The 21,440-nt window shown below is 45.1% G+C and overlaps 1 protein-coding gene across 2 annotated transcripts; it reads right to left on the bottom strand.

Moving 5' to 3' along the window:
• Positions 1 to 15,935: 15,935 nt before the first annotated feature.
• On the bottom strand, positions 15,936 to 20,027 carry TMEM254 (transmembrane protein 254; the record flags this gene model as incomplete). Of its 2 annotated transcripts, none has more annotated exons than XM_080926669.1 (4): positions 15,936 to 16,675; positions 17,523 to 17,582; positions 17,780 to 17,883; positions 19,737 to 20,027. In XM_080926669.1, the coding sequence occupies 4 exons, from the start codon at positions 19,821 to 19,823 to the stop codon at positions 16,555 to 16,557; spliced, it is 372 nt and encodes a 123-aa protein (XP_080782795.1). In that variant the 3' UTR covers positions 15,936 to 16,554. The 2 variants fall into 2 exon arrangements, with proteins under 2 accessions (XP_080782795.1, XP_080782794.1); XM_080926668.1 differs by lacking the exon at positions 19,737 to 20,027 and adding an exon at positions 19,484 to 19,588.
• Between the last annotated feature and the right edge of the window lie 1,413 nt (positions 20,028 to 21,440).

Here is a 21,440-nt window from a genome sequence, read left to right as displayed (position 1 = left end):
AGCACAATGCCATCCATTTGACACCTCTTGAGAGCAGAAGAAGGAGAGATGACAAATTAGTTGCTTAGCACAGAGGACCCGGATTCCCAGTATACAGGGCAGTTCACAACAGTTTGTAACTCCAGTTCCAAGGAATGCTGTCTCTGGCTTCTGGGGGGCGGGTACCGTGCACGTGGTGATAAGCATGCATGCAGGCAAAACACCCATGCACAGAAAATAAAATTAAAGTGACCATAAACAAACAAGCAAGCAGACAAATAGAACTAAAAACAAAGTTGCAAAAGCTCCCAGGAATGGATGCTTCACCGTTTATCTAGGATGTCCTTTGTTATTACTCCAGAACTACAGACATGTAGTGACTGGCTCTCCGCACCATAATCTCATTTTAAAAGTATATATAATTCATATGTAGGAGACTTGTGAGTGTATGCTGCGTTCGTGAGGTTGGTGGCAGGTGTTAGAAGATCTCAGAGACACCACTGGACCAGGCCAGTATGGAAGAGCGCTTTCAGCCTCCACTAGATGGCGCTCTTTTCCAATGGTTTTATAGGCATTTGCTTCCAAATGGTTGGATGTGGTTTTGTCTGAGCCCTAAATTCCATACATTTCCCTTCTTACCCCCTTCTTGTCACCTTGTTTGACTGGAGCCTCACAAGAAAGAGGTGGCATTGACCTAGAGAATCAGGGAAGCCTTGAATCTTCATTTCCCAGCCGTGTGTGTGTGTGTGTGTGTGTGTGTGTGTGTGTGTGTGTGTGTGTGTGTGTGTATTATGTACATATTCCACAGGTATGTTATGTCTGAGCGGAGACTTGTTTGTTTGTTTAGAGACAGGGTCAGTATGGCCTGGAACTCTCTATGTAGACCAGGAACTCACTTTTGTAGTTCCAGGTGGCCTGGAACTCAGAGATCCACCTGCCTCTGCCTCTCAAGTGCCCAAATAAAAGGCGTGTGCCACACTATGCCTGTTGGTTGTTTAAAGAGCTGTCATTGAGGTAGGCCTTTGTCATTTTGTCTCTCTATAGGATGGTGCTTCAGGCAGCCATTTTTACGAGCCTTCAACTTAGGAGGCTCCTGAGACCAGGGGCATTTTCCAACAAGTTTTGATGATGAAATATTGAATACCCTGTCATGGGTTTTATTTACACACTGTTTATTAGAAGCTGAGCATCACTGGCCTATTCAAATATCTTTTCCTACTTTTTCTTTCCTTCTTCACATTTCTGATAGCATGCTAATGTCTTCTCTGTGTGCTATCTACCTTTTCTCTCAGTCTTGTATGGTCTTTAACTTCAATTTGTCTACATTTCTTTTATTATTTTTTGAAATTTTAGAAATGATTTTTAATGACGTGTCAGTGTATGGAGATGAATGCAGGTTCCTTCAGAGGCAGAGCTGTCAGATCGCCCTACAGTCTGGTTGGGAGCAGCCTGATGTGGGAGTGGAGCCTGGGTTCTCGGAAGAGCACTGCATGTTCCTAACTTCTGAGCGATCTCTTTAAATATGTGTGTGTGTGTGTGTGTATGTATGTATATTACGCATCGTGTGTGTGTGCATGTGTGTCTGTGTGCATGTGTCTGTGTGCATGTGTGTGTGTCTGCCTGTACATGCAATGACCCTGATGGTCAGATGAGGGTATCATATTCCCTGGAACTACATGTGCATGCTAGGAACTGAACCCAGGTCCTCTGCAAGAACAGCGAGCACTCTTAACCACTGAGCCAACCTCCCACCCCAAGATGAGGTGAGAGACAAAATATTGCTAGTGGTAGAAGATTTGCTTGTGACAAAATCCAGCAGAACTAGATTGACAGGAATCACCCCATTAAGCTGGCAGAACAGCAGCGTTTACTCCTCTCACCCACAGAAGTCACCCCAGACATTCAAAGGATGTTTACAGGACGATAGCAACCACCCACTTCAAGGGCCTCCTGCACCATTCTCCAGAAAGGAGCGCTTTTTGGGGGTGGGCATCAATGGACCGAACTAGAGGGATGGATATGCCAGGCAGCTGCTAGGCATTGAGCGCATGGGCAAGCTGGCTGGGCACAGTGGGAGTAAGTGCCACCGTCCACTGTTAGGCTGCCATTTAGAAATGTCTTCTCTGAACCTAGTGCTCAGCTAAGGTTGCACACATAGGTCTTAGCACAGTGAAGCAACCAGGTAGGATCTGTAGCCCTGTTTTTAATATTGGATAAAATGTTTGAAGTGGTCTGGGTACTCATGCCCACCCACAGAGGGAAGTATTCTTCTAGGTGTTGGGGTGTTCCCATTCCCCTGCCAATGAAAGCCACAGAGAGCGGAGTGGGAGTCTCAGAAGACCTTGGGGGTGGTCAATGTCGTCACCCTAGGGACCCCAGCAGTTTGCTCCAGTGTCACCCCAGGATGTGCATGCTACAGCCTGTTTTGGGGAATCCTCAGCCTGGAAGACACGTCTGGGAATCTGGCAGGGGCTTGCTCTCCTTGCTCATAGCCAAAGGCAAGGGGCCAAGGGAAGCAGGAAATAGAGGCTGGCTGGGCTTCTGGGCATAGTGATGAGGTGAGAGGGGCTGTCCGACTGGAAGATCCTGAGTGGCTGTTGAGGGGGAGTGTGTGTCTGGGATGCACAAAGCCTTCTTGTCCTCGGCCACAGGGAGGCCTGGGCTAGAGGAGCCTCCTTGGTGGAATGAACACATCTAGCTAGCTTCTCTATGCACAAAAGGAAGGTAGTTGCTGGCCAAGGCACACAGAATTAACACTCATAAAAGATGTCCCTAGGTTGGCCTGGACATCTGGCTGGGAAAGGTGGCTGAATACTTGATATGTTGAGATTTAGTGCTATTATTACTATTATTATTAATTGTGTTGTTGTTGTTGTTTTGAGACAAGGTTTCTTTGTGTAGCCCTGGCTTTCCTGGAACCAGCTCTGTAGACCAAGCTGGCCTCAAATCCATGGAGATCTTGTTGTACCAGGGAAATGTTAGTGATTCCCCCAAAAAAACAAACAGTAGCCAATCTGATGCAACTCACAGCAGGGTCTTTATTCTATTTGAGCTAGCTTGCCCCCCCCCCAACACACCATCATCACTCAGGACAGTTTTGTTGGTGGGGGAGCCCTGAATGTCCATGGGGCAAGGCTTTGTAGTAAGCAGCAAGCAGGGGATATGAGTGCAAGCATCTAATTGGAAGCTACTGTAGCCTTTAACATAACTGGCTGGTGCTGGGAGTCATATTGTAAACATACCTTCTGCTCCCTTCTGCACTGGTGGTGGATGGGCAGGGGATGGTTTTATAACCTGAGAGTGCAGATTTGTTGGGGAAATAACATGGAGACACTGGCTTTGTTGAGGGTGTAACCTGAAAACGCTGTCTTGTTGGGGATTAGCCGAGACATTGGAGCTAGGCTCAGGTTTTGTTGGGGGGCAACTTGGGAAGCAGAGCTGGGCTCCAACCTATTAGTTTGCCTGAGTTCAAACTTAGGTCAAGTTCTCTAAAACAGAGTCTGAATTGAAAAGATTTGGCATCTCCATCTGCCTATCTTCCCAAGCTCTGGTATTAAAGTGTGCCACCATGCTTGGCTGAGACTTAGTACTTTTTATCTATTTATTTTTAAAGATTTATTTATTGTATGTATATAAGTACACTGTCGCTGTCTTCAGACACACCAGAAGAGGGCATTAGATCCCATTACAGAAGGTTGTGAGCCATGTGGTTGCTGGGATTTGAACTCAGGACCTCTGCAAGAGTAGTCAGTGCTCTTAACTACTGAGCCATCTCTCCAGCCCCGACTTAGTGCTTTTTAAAAGATCAATATTTATTTATTATTTTATTGAGACAGGGTCTCATGTAGCCCAGGCTGACCTTGAACTCATGTAGCTGAGAATGATCTGGAACTTCTGGTCCTCCTGCATTCGGTTCTGGAATTTGGAAGTGCTCCTCCACACGCCTGGTTTATAAGGTGCTGGGGGTCGAATCCATAATTTGGTAAATGCTAGGCAAGCCCTCTCCTTGTTGAACTATACAGTCTAGCTGTTTCCCAACACTTCCCAGTGAGAAGAGGTATAAGAAGAGGAGGCGTATGTTCATCTTGGGAGACAAGAAGTGTACAGTGAGGGAAAGAGTGAATGCTAACAGTGGCGTGGTACCTGCCAGCTCAGCTCTGGGGTGTTCACAAGTGACGCTCGTGTGCTCACAGAGCTGAGTTCAGCTAATCAACACAAACATGGAGTTTCCTAAATGCTTTAGGATCCCCTGTAGAAATGGGAGGCAGCTGGCATCCGGCCCCCAGCCCTTAGAGATTGTTCTCTGCTTTACTCTCTACAGAGATTATCTCATTTTGGTTTCTGGAGGTGGGTGTTGTCATAAAAATATTAGCTGTCTGCATACGATGCTAGGATGAACGTTTGAAGAACCTTAGAGTTAGTTTTTGTTAGTAATGGAGGCGAGGATGGTCTTTATGGGCTGCGAAGCCTTAGGCAGCCCCTCCACTCCGACCCTGCATCTTCAATGTCCACCCTAGAAAAGTGAGGTCATAAAAACATCTCAAGTAAAGCAGAGTATGGTGGCATGTGCCTGTGTTCCCAGGCCCCTAGGGAGAGGCAGGAGGATTCTCAGTTCAAGGCCAGCCTGGGTTACATAGTTAAGAACTTGTCATAAATGAAACACAGCAGAATTCCTTGGTTTTCCAGGATTTTCTGAGCCTGCAGCTATTCAGTCAGGCCCTTGCTGATTTCAGATGTCCTTGGGTACAAAGGTGTGGCAGAGCCAGATGTCTCCTGGAAATTCAAAATTCCCAGTGAAAGGAATGGCTGAGGAGGTGTGGCAGGGCTTAACTGCCCCATGACAAGGTCGCAGCAAACACTTTCATTCTTTTGCTCTGGAACCATAGCTCTGTGGATTCTGCTTGGCACACAATTGCACACGCTTACAGGTCACCAGTTTGTGCGCAGACTTTGCGTGCATAATGTTCAAATAGAGGCAAACTAAGCAAAAACACTTATTATTTCTTTCCCATGAGAACTTTCAAAATCCCTGGTTTTCTGTTTGTTTTGAGATAGGGTCCCTTCCAGCCGGGGCCAGCCTTGAGTTTGCTCTGAACCCCTGATCCTCCTGCCTTCAACTCCCAGTCCCAGGACTAGAAGTGTTTGCCATATGTATCCTGCCCAAACTCCTTTGTCTACATTTTGATTTTGTTTGAGCTGAGGATTCATTGTGTTGTCCAAGCTGGCCTCAAAATCCTGGACTCATTGGGTGTAGTCTCCAATCTCTGCATTTAGGAAGTCAACACACACACACACACATACACACACACACACACACACACACACACACACACCACACATACACACCATCTCAAGAGAACACTTCTGAAGCCTTCCGTATAGCTCTGACTATAGATACCACCACACCAGGCTCTTCCAGGTTTTTAGGTTATTTCTTAGAAGATTTGAAGAGGGGTGTATGTGCACAGTACGTGTAGGTACTGGGCTTCCAAGTGCCAGGACCACATGTTCATGGCCAGCCTGGGCTATCAAGCAAAACTCTGAAGTCAAAAAAGAAGCAGAGCTTGGTGGAGCACATCTTTAATCCCAGTACTTGGGAGGCAAAGGCAGACAGATCTCTGTGAGTTCAAGGCCAGCCCAGTCTACAAAGGGAGTTCCCACACAGAGGAAACCCTGTCTCAAAAGCCAACCAACCATCCAACCAGTCAACCAAACCAAATCAGAAGTCTTTTTTTTTTTTTAAACTAGTGCATGGAATGGCAGGTGATAGTTTACAAATAAGGGGACCCTCAGTAGTTGACAATCCCAGCAAGGCAGTAACTGAATGGTCACTGGGTAATGTTAACTTCTAATAGCTCTGTTCTACTTTCCCTCCTGGACATGGAGCCCTGGGCAAGCCCTGCCCCTTCATTCACTCCCTAGGGTGGGTTGAGGAGTCCTGAACCTGGAAGGTAAACATCAAATGTATACAATGTTTAACTTTAGAGGAGGGAGGATGGGGTGGGGTTAGACACAGGTAGAGGTTAGGGGTTAGCCTTTCTCTGCTGATGTTGCAACAACAGAGTTAAAGTAACAAGAACTTTGGAGTCAGAGCATTTGTTTGTTTGATAATTTTTTAAGTTTGGAAATAAAGAATGCATACATTTTAGGAACTGAATGCTGCAGGTAAACAGTCCCCAGACCCAGTGACAGAGCATAGAAATTAAACAACGCACCATTCTTACAAAAGTTTGTCTTTTCATTTACAATGTAGCTTATATAGATAGATGATCTGTTACCTGTTCTGCTGTCAGTGGGAATTAGGGTACTTTATATACATTATATGCTGTAAATATACTGCATAAACCTTCCTATGATTAAAACAATAGCACTATGAAAAACAAAAATTTAATATTTAGAATATTCCAAATTCAAGCATTATAAACAAAACCAGGTAAAACTATTTAGTTTGATTAATTTAACGTTTGCCTGTGGTTTGAAACTAGACTTTGAGCTACCAAATACTTTACTATGAGCTGTCTCAACGCTAAATTAATTTTTAAGTCTTTCAAATTTTACAACATGACCATTTGTTTTAATGCTATTTTCAAAGACCTTTGATGTCAGAATTAATTTTATAATACTGTGAAGGGATGCTTTTGTTCCAGTTTATTGACTATTGCTACTTTCAAGTGAATCCTTAATATGTATCACCTAAAAATTCCATTTTGTTTTCTTCCTTTTTTATTAGACTGGGTTTTTCTCTGTGTATCCCTGGCTGTCCTGGAACTCTCTATGAAGACCAGACTGACCCTGAACTCATAGATCTGCCTGCCTCTGCCCCCCAAGCGCTGGAATTAAAGGCGTGCCGCCACAACCACCTGAAAGATTGAGGGCCTGCCAATCATGGTGCATGCCTGGAATCCCATCTCTTCTCTCTCTCTCTCTCTCTCTCTCTCTCTCTCTCTCTCTCTCTCTCTCTCTCTCTCTTTCCATTTTGCTTTCTAATATAGTAAATATCTATCCTTGTCATTCATGAAAATGTTTCTTCCTGTTCTCAGTGTGTCCTAGTTAGGGTTATTATGTGATGGCTCGAGTTAGGTTTTAAGTTTAAATTACTGTGCTTAAGCAATAAAATAAAGTGCCTCTAATCTGTAAGCCCCACTTGCCCAAGAACAGATAACTTCCTGTAATGCTAGGAGCTGCATGCAAAGCCTGGTGTTATCTGTTCTGCAAGTAAGTATGGTTGCACAGCTTGTGCAGCAAGTATGTTTGACCACAAGTAGGTACCTAGGCAGGAAGCAGTTCAGGATGTATGTTTGCTACTGATTGGACAAAGGTGGGAAATACATAGCCTTGTGGGTCTTGCATTTATGAGCTCGTGTCTAGCTAGCCAGTAATGGCACACACTGTTAATCCCAGCACTTGGGAGACAGAAGCAGGAAGATCTCTGAGTTTGAGGCCAGCCTGGTTTCCAGGGTTTTAGGAGAGCCAGGGTTATACAGAGAAACCCTATCTCAAAATAAATAAATAAAATTAAATAAGATACACTGTGTGTCTTAGTCAGGGTTTCTATTCCTGCACAAAACATCAGGACCGAGAAGCAAGTTGGGAAGGAAAGGGTTTATTCAGCTTACACTTCCACATTGCTGTTGATTACCAAAGTCAGGACTAAGACTCAAGCAGGTCAGGAAGCAGGAGCTGATGCAGAGGCCATGGAGGGGTGTTACTTACTGGCTTTCGTCCTCTGGCTTACTTAGCTTGCTTTCTTATAGAACCCAGGTCTACCACCCCAGGGATGGCTCCACCCACAATGGGCTGGGCCCTCCCCCCTTGATCACTAGTTGAGAAAATGTCTTACAGCTGGATCTCATGGAGGCATTTCCTCAACTGAGGCTCCTTTCTCTGTGATAACTCCAGCTTATGTCAAGTTGACACACAAAACCAGCCAGTCCACTGTCTAATGTAATTCGGCACCATACCCTAGGAATTTTAGGTATTATCCTGTCATTATCCATGGACCTGGCTAGTATTTCATAAAGCTTGCTTCAAATTTGGCTCAAACATTGTGGGGATGGTCTTGTTTTCACCTGGTAGAATTAACGTTCGCTGTGATGACTCCCTATCACCAAGGCAACGTGTGGAGGAAAGGGCTTCTTAGGCTTCTTTCATATTCTTGTTCATAATCAAAGGAAGTCAGACAAGAACAGATGCCCTCTCTCCTATAGCTCTGAAGTCTGATCTCTTTGCTTCTCCATCATGGTAATTCTGCCTTCATCCCTTCTCCAGGAAATCTGAAAGTCCCTCCACCATCTCCCTGCTCAGCCGCTGGCTGTTAGTGGCTTTATTGACCATTCCAAAACCAATTGGGGACTGCATCCTCAGTGTCTGGACACGTAGATTCATTTGCGATTTGGGGAGCCAAAGTCAAGACAAAGCATTAAAACCAATCCACAAGAGTTTCTTCTCTTTTAAACACCCCATCTTAGTTAGGGTTTCATTGCTGTGAAGAGATACCATGACCACGGCAACTCTTGCAAAGGAAAACATTTAATTGGGGCTGGCTTACAGTTTAAGAGGTTCAGTCCATTATAGTCATGGTGGGAAGCATGGCAGCATGCAGGTAGACATGGTGCTGGATGAGCCTTCTACTTCTTGATCTGCAGGTAGGGGAAAGAGACTGACTGTGTGTATCACACTGGGCATAGCTCCAGTATAGATGAAATCTCAAAGCTTGTCTCCATAGTGACACACTTCTAACAAGGCCACAACTCCTAATAGTACCACTTCTTTCTATGGTCCAAGCACTTAAACTTCCTATGGGACTATGGGAACCATTTTCATTTAAACCACCACAGATCTTACGATCATTTTATTTTTTAATTCCCCAATGCTGGAGTGTTTCAAGTTGGAAAAACTGGGCTAACAGCAATGTTTCTTATTTAATGTTTACAAAATATTCAATATTTTTCACAGGAAGCTTGATGAAATATAAAGACATCAGGGATCTGGGGATTAAATTACTATTATATGAGAGTACTTAGGGGGTTAAATTAGTATTATATGAGAGGCAGACGCAGGGCTGGAGAGATGGCTCAGTGGTTAAGAGCAGACTGCTCTTCCAGAGGTCCTGAGTTCAAATCCCAGCAACCACATGGTGGCTCACAACCATCTCTAACGAGATCTGATGCCCTCTTCCGGTGTATTTGAAGACAACTACAGTGTGCTTATATATAATAAATAAATCCTTAAAAAAAAGAGAGAGGCAGGCACAGATGCTGGCGCAACACCATGGTGCATGTCCAGTCAAATTTGCTTTTATTAACATAGACGCCATTCTGTGGGATTCTGCTGATTTCAAGGACAAGATGGAATCTCCTAAGAAGCTCTCCTCTGGGGAAGGTATGTCTCAGTGTAGACCTGACAAGCTGCCAGGGTAACAGTGGTGACACATAAATCACTGAAATTTCATGATGTATTTATTTCCAGTTTCCTAGGAAATAGGCTAATACTTGGAGCATAAGCCTGTGAGCTCTGGCAGTGCAGATGTGAAAGCTTCCTAAATGCTGTAAACATCCTGGGCTGGCAATAAACCCTGGGGCCTGCAGAGGGCTAACACTATTTGGGCATTGCTATGGATACACACAAAGGCAGGCGTCAGTAACATGGACAGGATGCAGGGATTTAAGGCAACTAATGACAGGGACCATTCTCTATGACTGTATTTTTCTTGGAACAATTTTGCAAAATATTTGGGACATGAGACAGACTTCTGGGAACATGACTTTGGATGGTTCACTCCACAGATAGGCAGCTTGGGGAAGTGTTGAGATATGCATGTGCTATGGCTTCTGTAGGGGTGGGGGTGGGGGTGGGGGCAGAGGAAGGTAGTATCAGTAGACAACCCACAGGAGTTGGTTCTCTCCTTCTACCATGTGGATACTGGGCTCAATTTTAGGTCATTAAGCTTGGTGGCAAATGCCTTTACAAGCTGAGCAGTTTCACCAACCCCCTAAGCTATGTAGTTTAATGCCATTCTAGCTAAACTGATCAAAATAAAATAAACTTTGGAGGTGTCCGTGATTCCCTGATGAACTGCTTTAGCCAGCTTGGCCCCTCCCTCACCCTGCCCCCTCAACAGAGTTTTCTGTGTAACCCTGGCTGTCCTGGACAGTTTGTGGGCCAGGCTAGCCTCACAGAGATCTACCTGTCTCTGCCTCCTGAGTGCTGGGACTGAAGGTGTGCGCCAGCATGCCCTGCTCTCTCTAGGCTTTCTTTTCTGTTTCTTACTTGCTCTTCACAAGTACCTCTCAGCTGGCTCTTGTACTGTCTCAAGACAGAATGTCCCCTCTCTAAGGGAGCAGCAAGAGATTGGAACAACTCAGCTCTTCTTGGCAAACTGTCAAAGAATTAAATGAAAGTCAGACAAGTACTCAGAACCCTTCCTGAGATGGCAAAGTTAAATAGCATCTGACAAGTCGAAACACAACAGGACCTTTCCATTACAAACACATTGCTATCTATTTAAACTGAATTAAAAACACACACAAAATAACAATGCAAGTCTACAGGACAGGCAGCTGTAACACACAGGAATTGTAGCCCAGGACTGAAGACAGCAGGGAATGGGAATAAAAGAAAACAAAAGAAAGAAGACACAGAGATGATGTAATTCTCCCAAGGTGACACGACTCTTAAGTGGAGAGTAATTGAACAGGGCTGTCAATCAAAGGTGTAAAGCCCTGCTCTCTGGCTTCTGTTCACAGGAGAGAACAACAGTAATAAAAGACTGCAATAGGTTTTGTTGTGTAATGACAAGTTTGCATGAAGTGCCATTACATTGTATGTTAACCTGAAAACTGAACTAAACAAAAAGGCGTCCTGTGAATCTCAGGGCACTGCTGTGTGCTGCCTGTTCCTTGGAAGTACAGATTCATGCATAGCTGTCTTCCCTTCTGGGGAGGGGGGTGGTCTCTGCCTCCTTTACATTGGCTCATCTTATTCTCAGTAGCATCAAAAGGAAAGGAAATGAATTATGATAGTCTTGGTGTAAATAATCCCAGCTCGATGAAATACTCTCAGGAGTTTGAGCAGAAAGTTCTTGAAGATATGGCCCTTTTAAAATATTGACAGAGGGGCTGGAGAGATGGCTCAGCGGTTAAGAGCTCTGACTGCTCTTCCAGAGGTCTTGAGTTCAATTCCCAGCAACCACATGGTGACTCACAATCATTTGTAATGGGGATCTGATGCCCTCTTCTGGTGTGTCTGAAGACAGCTACAGTGTAGTCATGTACATGACATAAATAAGTAAATAAATAAATAAACCTTTAAAATATATTAACAGAGCTAGGCAGTGATGGCACACCCCTTTAATCCCAGCACTAGGGAGTAGAGAAAGGAGGATCTCTGAATTTGAAGCCAGTCTGATCTAGAGTGAGTTCCAGGACAGCCAGGGCCACACAGAGAAACACTGTCTTAAACAAAATAAAACAATCTAAGAATATTCATTAAAACTCCTCAAATGGTCAAAAAAGAGTGAGTAAGAGACTAAGGAGTTTTCATCTCTAAACTGGATGCTCATCTTTTCCTACTAGTGCCCACGCGCGCGCGCGCGCACACACACACACACACACACACACACACACACACACTTTCCCTAGGCTCAGGGATCTTCTAGAAGAGGGGTGGAAGAGATTGTCAGAGCTTAGAAAACAGTATTTTCTGGATTCAGAAGGGCATTTCCATATGCACAATACCTGTACAAGCTCAAGCCAGACAGACCCCAGCACAGAGGGGCCTAGACGGGCAGACAATCCTACCACCAGGGAGGGAGCTATTGGTATTTGATTGCTGTGGGAGAGGCAGTTTTCCTTACTGATACCCCTAGAGGGTAGACCACACATCAGGGTGAGCCAAACCATGCTGTGTAAAACGAAAGGGGGTTGATGGGAGTTAGAGAAGAAAACTCAAAGTTGGGTGGGAAGGAATGGGAGAATGAAGGTGGAGGTTATGGATAGACGGGGAGAGGAAGTAGATGTGTTTGAGACACATTGTATGACAACCTCAAAGAATTAGAAGAAATATTAAAATATTTGACAATGTCACATATATACACAATGGAATTTTAGTTGTGTTCGGCCTTCTATTAGGCTTCTCCCTCCTCTCACTGAAAACTGTGAGAGACCCATAGAGAATAATCATGGCAGCTCTGATTAAGGAGCATCAGTGGGGGGTGATTTTACTTCAATAGGCTACATCATGTCAGAACATGCTACTCCTTCTACAGCATCCATTAACTTTCCATCAAGATGGAGTGTGGAACACCATTTGCCCCTCCCATGCGCATGGTGAAAGAGGCAATGGGTTCAATCTTGTGTACGTCCCGATAGCTGCAATGCAGTCATAGATGTAATGCCACAGTCCTGGAGACTCTGCTGCACATCATCTGCGGATGTTCCATTCTTGACGGCTCCTCATGTACCTTTGACTGAAGACTGATGGTCTTCGTTTCTTTTCTATTGCTGTGAAGAGACACCATGACCAAGACCGTTGTGATAGAATCATGGGCTCACATCGGGACAGACCACACCAGCCCAATGCAGTTCCCTGTGAGAGAGGTTTATTGTGAGAGGAAGGGGACAAAAGGGGACAAAGGGAGAAAAGAGAAAAGAAGGGGCAAAGGTCAGAAAGGGTCTGCCTTTTATTTAGGCTGTGATGTAACTGCTCAGAGGTAGAGGTGGGAGGTAAACCAAATGGACGCTGGAAATGTATGGTGATTGCCATGGCAACAGATTCGAGGGTCCCTGTCGCCTATGGGTGACATCCCCGTCATTGATGGGTTCGAAGGCGATCTGCAACCAACTGTAAAGTCAGTTCCTGATACCAACAAAGAAAACTTACAGACAGAAGAGAATATTTAATCTGGGGACTTATGATTCCAGGTTAGAGGTGACGACATAGGATGACAGATGTCAAAGCCAGATTGCCTTCACATCCACAACCCTTTCATTCTCTCTGTCCCCTCTGCCTTAATTTCCCCAGCTTTGATGGGTCATAGGGATGTCTTCCTCAAGGACAGGCACTCCACAGTACTTGGACCAGCTGTCTTGAGAGAAAACATTGTGTATGGGATTCTTTCTTCTCCCGGGGAAGGACACCCCGTTGTCCATTTCTGTCTATAAAAGGCGACGTTCCCTTTGTCTTTTCCATCTCCTTAGGTACTGTCTCTTACATTTCAGCTGATCCCTTAACTGTGGGGGTGGGGTCGGGAATGAGCTGAGAGGGGGTAGGGAGGGAAGTTGGACTTCTCTGAGTGCACCTTCTGGTGTAGCTTTACCTTCTCTGCTTTATCAGCATTATGGATATCAAGGGTACACTAGAGAGAGAGGAAGGTGAGAGAAGACATAACAGATTCACCCCTCTTCCTCAAGACCAACAGCACTGTCAGGAGAAAGGAAAAGAACTCAGAAGCAAGCGCAGAGACTGCAAAGGCAGCTGCTGTTTGCAGTGGTGCTGGCTGGACGTTGTGCAGTCGTATGGAGTGAGGGGTCCGAGGAGCCATGCAGGAACCAGGATTCTCCACTGGGAGCGAGAGACACAGGGGGAAGAGGAACCCAATGGCAGTGCTCGGGAATTACAAGTCTCCATTGATTCAGAAGTTGTAAGGAAGCTTTTCCTGGCTGGGCACCTTTAATCCCAGCACTAGGGAGGCAGAAGCAAGAGGATCTGCATGTTCAAGGTCAGGTTGTTCTACTTATCCCAGGACAGCCAGGGCTACATAGACCCTTCTCAGATTAAACAAACAAACAAAGCACCACCCACTTCCCTCCTCCGTCCTGTAGACACACAGTATGCTACATGCTACTGGGCTGTATTTAAAGGGTGACCTTGACAACTGTAACTAGAGGGAAGATTTTCTGCTCGAATTTTCCATGCATTAGTGTTCTGCCTGTTCTAGAAGTCTTCAGTGTAGGAGGGGAGGAATTATAATTTCTGCCTTAGTTTTTAGGAACCCCTGCATCATTCCTGCTCCTACTGTTTATTTTCTTCTTTTCGTCCCCCTCCCCCCACAAGTTCTATTACATAGCTCTGGCTGTCCTGGAACCTGTTTCGGTAAATATTGAAAAGTGATGCAACTTTTTAATCCCACGATAGTGCAGTATCAATCCATATGGCACTGCGGGGTACATTTATCTTAGAGGCTCCACACCACCTCTAAATACTCACAGGCCCCAGCTTCTTTTGACCCAGGATCGCGATCCACTCTTCGAGCACCACTGCTTCTGTCCTGGGTGGGTCACGATCTCCCAGTTTTCACTCACTTTCCCTTGGTGTGTTGTTGACAAGCCTTGCACACACACACATCCTAATCCGTGGCGGGCTTTGTGAGTCCCACCACTTCAAACTCAATTAAATCACCACATCAAAGAACATGCCAAAATACTCCGATCCAACTGGTATAATTTGAGCAACTAGATAAGTCAAATGATCCTGTACAATTCCACCCCTTATAAAATAGTCATACTAACCTTGTCTGAGTCAGGGTTTCTATTCCTACACAAAACATCAGGACCAAGAAGCAAGCTGGGGAGAAAAGGGTTTATCCAGCTTACACTTCCACATTGCTGTTTGTTACCAAAGGAAGTCAGGACTGGAACCCAAGCAGGTCAGGAAGCAGGAGCTGATGCAGAGGCCATGGAGGGATGTTACTTACTGGCTTGCTTCCCCTGGCTTGCTCAGCCTGCTTTCCTATAGAACCCAGGTCTACCAACCCAGGGATGGCACCACCCACAACAGACAGGGCTCTATCCCCCTTGATCACTAGTTAAGTAAATGCTTTACAGCTGAACTCATGGAGGCATTACCTCAACTGAGGCTCCTTTCTCTGTGATAATTCCAGTTTGTGTCAAGTTAACACAAAACCAGCCAGTACAAACCGCATCCATATAGAGATGTGCGGAGAGAAACATCCATGTCTGTGTCCACGATGCCTCCTCCTGAAGAATTTTCAGCTTTCTCTTCCTCTTCCCTACCTACCTTTCCTTCTTATCCAATGATAGGCTGGACCCACCTTGTATGACATTATCCTACAGGAATCCACCACATAGACCAGCCTGTAGGCTTAGATATTTTTAAAACCTATTTTTAATAAAGGGTTCTCAAATCCTAGAACTGACAGGGTCATTCTGCCAGGATTAGGGGAAAGAGTAGTTGGTGAGCCTTCCCCGACTCTGAGTACTAATCAGGTATACGGTAAGTCGGGAGGTACAAGGAGCAGGCTGGACAACCAGATCAGGAGTGGTGGTGTGACTAAGCCAGACCTAGACAGAGAATGACTGAGCAGACATGTGTGAGGGAGCAGGATTCTCAGGGAGGACCCACTCCGCAGCGGGGTCACGGCTGATGGAAGATGGAAGCAATTTTGCGCTTTCCTGTGAAACCCACAGATGGAACAGGTTTTAAATAGGTTTTAAGCTTCGGTCAGCACCCATGAAGGGTAGCCTCTATGGGGTGCAGCTGGAGCCGGAGTGCCAAGACGAAACAAAGGCAGAAATAGAAAAATGGCTTGGACTGAAGGAGGAACCCAGCAGAGGCCTTGGCTCTCCAAATACTCCACTGGGCCGGGTCACCTCCTCTGGCTTGCAGCATCAGGGAGAATATCCCTCATGTTACCCTCGTGGGCTTAGCAGGTCTTTCAGGTTTTTATGCCAAGCCCTTGCTTGTTTTTATCTGTCTCTGTAGCTGGAGAAATGGAAGTGGGAGTTAGGTTGTGGGTGGATAAGATCCTGCCTTGTGGTACCTAATAAATGCATGTGGAGTTCTGATGTTATGTGGAAGCTTTACCTTTGTCCAGAACCAGAAAAAAATTGGGGGTAGACGCTATCAGTAGAGAGGAGTGGAGGAGGTGCTAGTCAGAACAGGGAGTGTCTTAGTTAGGGTTTCACCATTGTAAAGAGACATCATGACCAAAGCAACTCTTACAAAGGACAACATTTAATTGAAGCTGGTTTACAGTTTCAGAGGCTCAGTCTATTATCACCATGCTAGGAAGCATGGCAGCGTCCAGGAAGACATGGTGCTGGAAAAGGAGCTGAGAGTTCTACATCTGATCTTAAGGTGGCCATTTCACACTGGCTGGACTTGAGCAAATATATGAGACCTCAAAGTCTGGCCTCCACAGAAACACACTTTCTCTAACAAGGCCACACCTCCTAATAGTGCCATTTCCCATGGGCCAAGAATGTTTAAACCACCACACGGAGCAAAGGTGGACCCACAAACAAATCTAGTTTGTGCGTCTCAGCCAAAAGGCAAGGAAATGGTTCACTTAGGACCTCAGGAAAGTGGCCTGAGGCCTTTTTCAGGCTGGAGGTCTGAAGAGTTGGAAGGGCAGAGTCTTGCTTATTTCTTTCTTAAACAACAAAAGGTCTAACCAAGGTTGGTCGGAGCACCAAAATAATAGTGAATAGAGTGTCTCAGGCAGGTTTCTAAAAGACACTGCCTAGAAGACAGGGAGGTTGTCATGGAAACCAGGACCCACTGAAAGGAGGACTTGAAGGAGTGGAGAAAAACACCCCTCCCACCCCATTTTCTCCTTTAATTGTGTTTTTGGCGCTTTGGTCTATACGCAAGCAGGATGGAGAGAGAGGCTATTCCTAACAGAAAAGTCTGTAGGAACCAGAAGAGCTGGGCCTGGCTGTCTGTGATTCCTTTACGCCTGAAAGAGAGCAAATTTAAACAACTGAATTTTAATGTCGGTTCCAGGAGACAATTGTACTCTACGTTTAGTTCTATGTGTAATTTTGAGGTAAAAATCTATGAGGATCTTGTTTGAGGGCTTTTTCTTTTTGTTAAAAAGAGATTCATTTATTTTATGCATATGACTACACTGTAGCTGTCCTCAGAAACACCAGAAGAGGACATTGGATCCCATTAGAGATGGTTGTGAGCCACCATGTGGTTGCTGGGAATGGAACTCAGGACCTCTGCAAAAGCAGTCAGTGCTCAACCACTGAGCCATCTCTCCAGCCTGTTTGGGGGGCTTTTCATTTACATTGACCCACAGAACTATTTCAGGAGCTTTAAGAAAGAACAAGCACTCGTATCTGAAGCAGGGCCTTTCAGATCACAATCTATGGGTCTGGAAACCAGGCATGTGTATTTTTGAAACAGCTTCTCATGTGATTCCGTTTTGAATTGGATTGAAAATCACCTGGAGAAGTAACTCAGGTCTTTTGCAGACTAGAAGATAAACTCCTGTCTATTCGGTCCAGTTGGTTAGGCAGAATTTTTGAAACACAGCAAAAACAAAAACAAAAAACAAAAAAACAAAAAAACAACCCAGTTAAATAACTAAATCATTAACTAGCAACACAAGAAACTACATTCACTCATCAAATATTTACTGAGCACCTCTGTTCCAGGCTCAGTATTATGTATAGGGATCCAGGCTGCAATGGAACATGCTCTCAGCCTGAAAGTGTGTGAATTATTTAGCTATGGCTATTCATGACTTACATCAGATACAAAGATAAAAGTAGTAAGTTCCTATTATGAAGACGTACCTGCATAATGCCAAGGCACACAAAGACTCTCCCACATGAATTAACCATGCAAGCCAATACCTGAAACCAGAAAAACTTTTTTTTTCTCAAGTTTAAGGTGATAGTTATTTGCTAATCAGTTTTAACACAGAAACTTTAAAAAGAAATGCATCGGATGGCAAACTAGCATCACTGTTAGCTGCCTAAAGGGAACTGCAGGCCTTCCTGGTACCAAGAACCTGTAGTTGCAGTGTCTGTCCAGAGCTAGCTGTCCTTACCCATTCCTTAGGAGGGTGTGATAGTGGTCCACCAAGTACTTCGTGAAGGGACCCAGGGGCCCAAGGCTCTGATAAGGGATACTCTGAGGCCAGAAGACAGCCCACTGCAAGAGAACCAGAGGCACAGAACATTTCCAGCAAATGGTTATTTTTGCAAGCATCTGTGAAACAATACTGACTGTACAAAAACTACACACCAAAGAAACTCAACAAGTCATCCAGTCCTCCCTCCCCCAGCTTTCATGTTCTCAAAACAACTCAATTGTGAGACTTACACTTACCAGAATCAGTGTCTGGGTGACTGTTTTCTCTTAACGGATATCGGCAAAACGTTATTTTATACAGGTTATTAACTATTTTTTATGCATATACCTGGGCAAGACTGCAGAAATTACAGCTTGAGCCAATCTCCTATTTCATTCAGAAGGGCTTCTCTTTCACTTTTTTACCCCTAAAACCAGGATGCCTTCGGCATAGGCGTGGGAAGAAAGTCAAAGCAGCTTTCTGATGTTTTGACTGCAACTGCTGGTTTGCGAAAGGTTTCTGGAGCTGGATTACTATCTCGGCCTCTGTCATGTAGTTTCTGCAAGCCTGGCATGTCTTCAGAATTACTTCATGCCAACACTTTCAACACTCTCATAGTCCTGTTCATTTTGTCAAGGACAGCAGTACCTGTCTGTCTCCTGATGTTTCATAATGGTCTAGTGAAGATTATATTGTAAATGCTCCTTTCCGAGCTGTGGAACCGAAGGGTTTTACCTGCCAACTCCTCTTATCTCTGTCTGAACTAGCAGAAAAAAAAAAACAAACAAAAACAAAAACAAACAAACAAAAAACCTTCCTCTTTACTATATATGCTATCAAGCAGAGACATGGGACCTTAGAACCAAAAGGCAGCCTTGAAAATTCTCATGTCAGATGGAGAGATGGCTCAGTGGTTAAGAGCACACTGACTGTTCTTCCAGAGGTCCTGAGTTTAAATCCCAGCAACCGCATGGTGGCTTCCAACCATCTGTGATGAGATCTGATGCCTTCTTCTGGCGTGTCTGAAGACAGCTACAGTGTACTTATAATAAATAAATAAATAAATCTTTTTTTTAAAAAAAGGAAAATTCTCAATTCATGCCTCTTCGTATGGTGAAATTAAGATAGGGGTGATGACCCTTGTCCCCAATAACACTGTGGACATGACAATCCCACGGTCTCCTGCAATATCTAAATAGCATTTCTTCATAAGTATACCAGTTGAGCCCAATGTATTTCCCAGCAATTTTGTCATTATTCTTTAAACAAAATCTTCCTCAGATGGACAAGCTACTCTTCTCTGTGCATCGTCTTCTTCCACACCTTTGTCCAGTTATATTATTTTCTTTTCTTACCAATATAAAAGCTACCCATCCATTAGGTTTATCCCAATTTGGCAAGCAATTCAAACTTATTCAAGCACTCTGTTTCGAATCTTATCCTGAGCTGTTAGGTCAACTACAATATACTAATTTCACTTCTCTTTTCCCAAAAGGATAAAACATGGTTAAACCTCAATGACTATGAGAATAGGACACCAGGACAGAAATACCATCAACTAGAAATCCCTCAGAGCCCACCCAACATCCCTAATCAGTAACCTAGGCCACCATACGCGTGCGCAGAACTGTCCCCCTCCCCCCATCCTTCGATCAAACTGCCAGCACTCCCCACGCCTACCGCGAAGTAGCCCAGCCCCAGGACGGTGATCAATGAGGGCCAAGGTCTGGCTGCGCGGAAGTATGCAGTGGGGTCCCTACGGGCCGCCGCCTTAGCCACCACCATCTCGAGAGACCTAAAAACTGAGTCGTTGGGACAGAATCGCTTTCCGCCCCCGTCCACGCAGGGAAAGCCTGGCGAGCCGGTTTCCCAGGCTTAACCCTGGCTGGCCAGTGCGCTTGCGCGGCGCCTGCCTGCGGCTCGCGGGCATTACCGTGTAGTAGCCGAAGGAGACGGTGATGACTGTGAACCAGAACAGGCTACCCCTCTGGAAGTAGCTGGCGCCTGTGGCCGTCCCCATCACTGCAACGACCCCACCGGACGGTCTCTAGCACCGGGTGGAAGGTTGCCGGGGCGGGGCGAGCGGCTCCCTGGGCACCAGACCCGGAAGGTTTTGGCTGTGGTGACCGGGGCTGGAGACACCTCTCAATTTCAGTTAGAGTAGCCGCTGTTTTGCCTCCTTGATACGGGCGAGTTAAGTTTCCGAGCCATTTCAGTAAGTTGAGCTCGGTGGGCAGCATTGCGCCGCCTCATTTGGGTGGAGCCATTCACAGCACTAGCCTACGGAATGAGGCTATGCCTATGTCACCTCATTTGGGAGGAGCCTACACAGCAACGGATGGCGGCAGGCTATCCCTGTCTACTGCTATTTTTGTAAGCTCAGTGTGGTTTCTTAGCGCATGTGTGTTTCACTCTATCCGTAAAAAACTGCCACGTGTTAGCCCTGCTCGAGGTTTTGGGTTTATCTAAAAAGAAAGTGTTAAGTTTCTAACCCATACTGCTTACTAACTATTGCTGATTAATATTAACTCTACTTCCTGGCTTAAAAAATTATTTCTTAGGCTTTAGGGTATGCATTAGCTTCCTGCTGCCTCCCTCTGCTTAGTAACATCTCTGTGTAGTGGGAGACGTAGGGTACCTAACTGTTTTTGATTGAGCATCTTCAAAGAAAGACAAGTTTTATTTGGGACTAAAACAAAGGATTAAAATAACATGTTGGTGGTTCATGTTTGTAATCCCAGGACTCAAAAAATAGGGGAGTGCTATGAGGTCGAGGCCTAAGTGGACCAAATGGTGAGATCCAGGCCAGCCAAAATAATAGCACCTCCAAGGGATTGGGAATGTGGCTCAGAGGGTGAGTAGAGAGCTTGCCTAGCATTCAGGAAGCCCGGGGTTCAGCCCTCAAGCACCACATGATGAGTTGTGTTGCCCCAAGCCTCTAATCCCAGCATTTAGGAAGACCAGGAGTTCAAGCTCATCAGAAACACAGTGAGTTCTGATCAGCCTGGGCTGCTTGAGACCCTGCCTTAAAACCGAAAGCCAAACAGAAAACAAACCCGTCCTTCCAAGACTGGGAGGGTGAGAGCTATGGCAGTCTCGAGACCCTGCTTCAAAAATTCAATAGCTGGCATTGGGAGCTTACTAAGTACAGTACAAGGTTTAGTTTGTCCAATCTGCACATCTGTAGGCAGCAGACAGCTGTGCTTCCATGAAGAATAGCAGGCCTGCAGAGAACCGCCTGTATGCTCTGAAGGACATGGAGTAGGGGATGTAAGAAGTGTAGGCTGTGTGGGATGAATATTCCCAGAACGCCCACACATATATGGACACACAAAATAGGTTTTTACAACATTACAGACAATAAGTCATAAAGTAGTTTAACAATGTTTGCTATATATCTAACTTAAACATTTTACCAAGGACATTTCTAATGTACGTATCGGCAAATACATGTGCACATTCATTTACATAAAGAAATTCTGGGCTGTCAAGATGACTCCGTGGGTTTCTGTTAAGTATTGTGAGCTGAGTTTGATCCTCAAAACCCACACAGTGGATATGCAACATGGTAGGTACCCATGCATAGAATGAGTAATTATTACTTAGAAATTGATTCAATCTTGGCTGAGTATTTGAT

Source organism: Micromys minutus (assembly GCF_963924665.1).
Source record: "Micromys minutus genome assembly, chromosome: 12".
Taxonomy (NCBI): domain Eukaryota; kingdom Metazoa; phylum Chordata; class Mammalia; order Rodentia; family Muridae; genus Micromys; species Micromys minutus.
The sequence above is the reverse complement of the archived record's forward strand: the minus strand, read 5'-3'. Positions and strand labels throughout refer to the sequence as shown.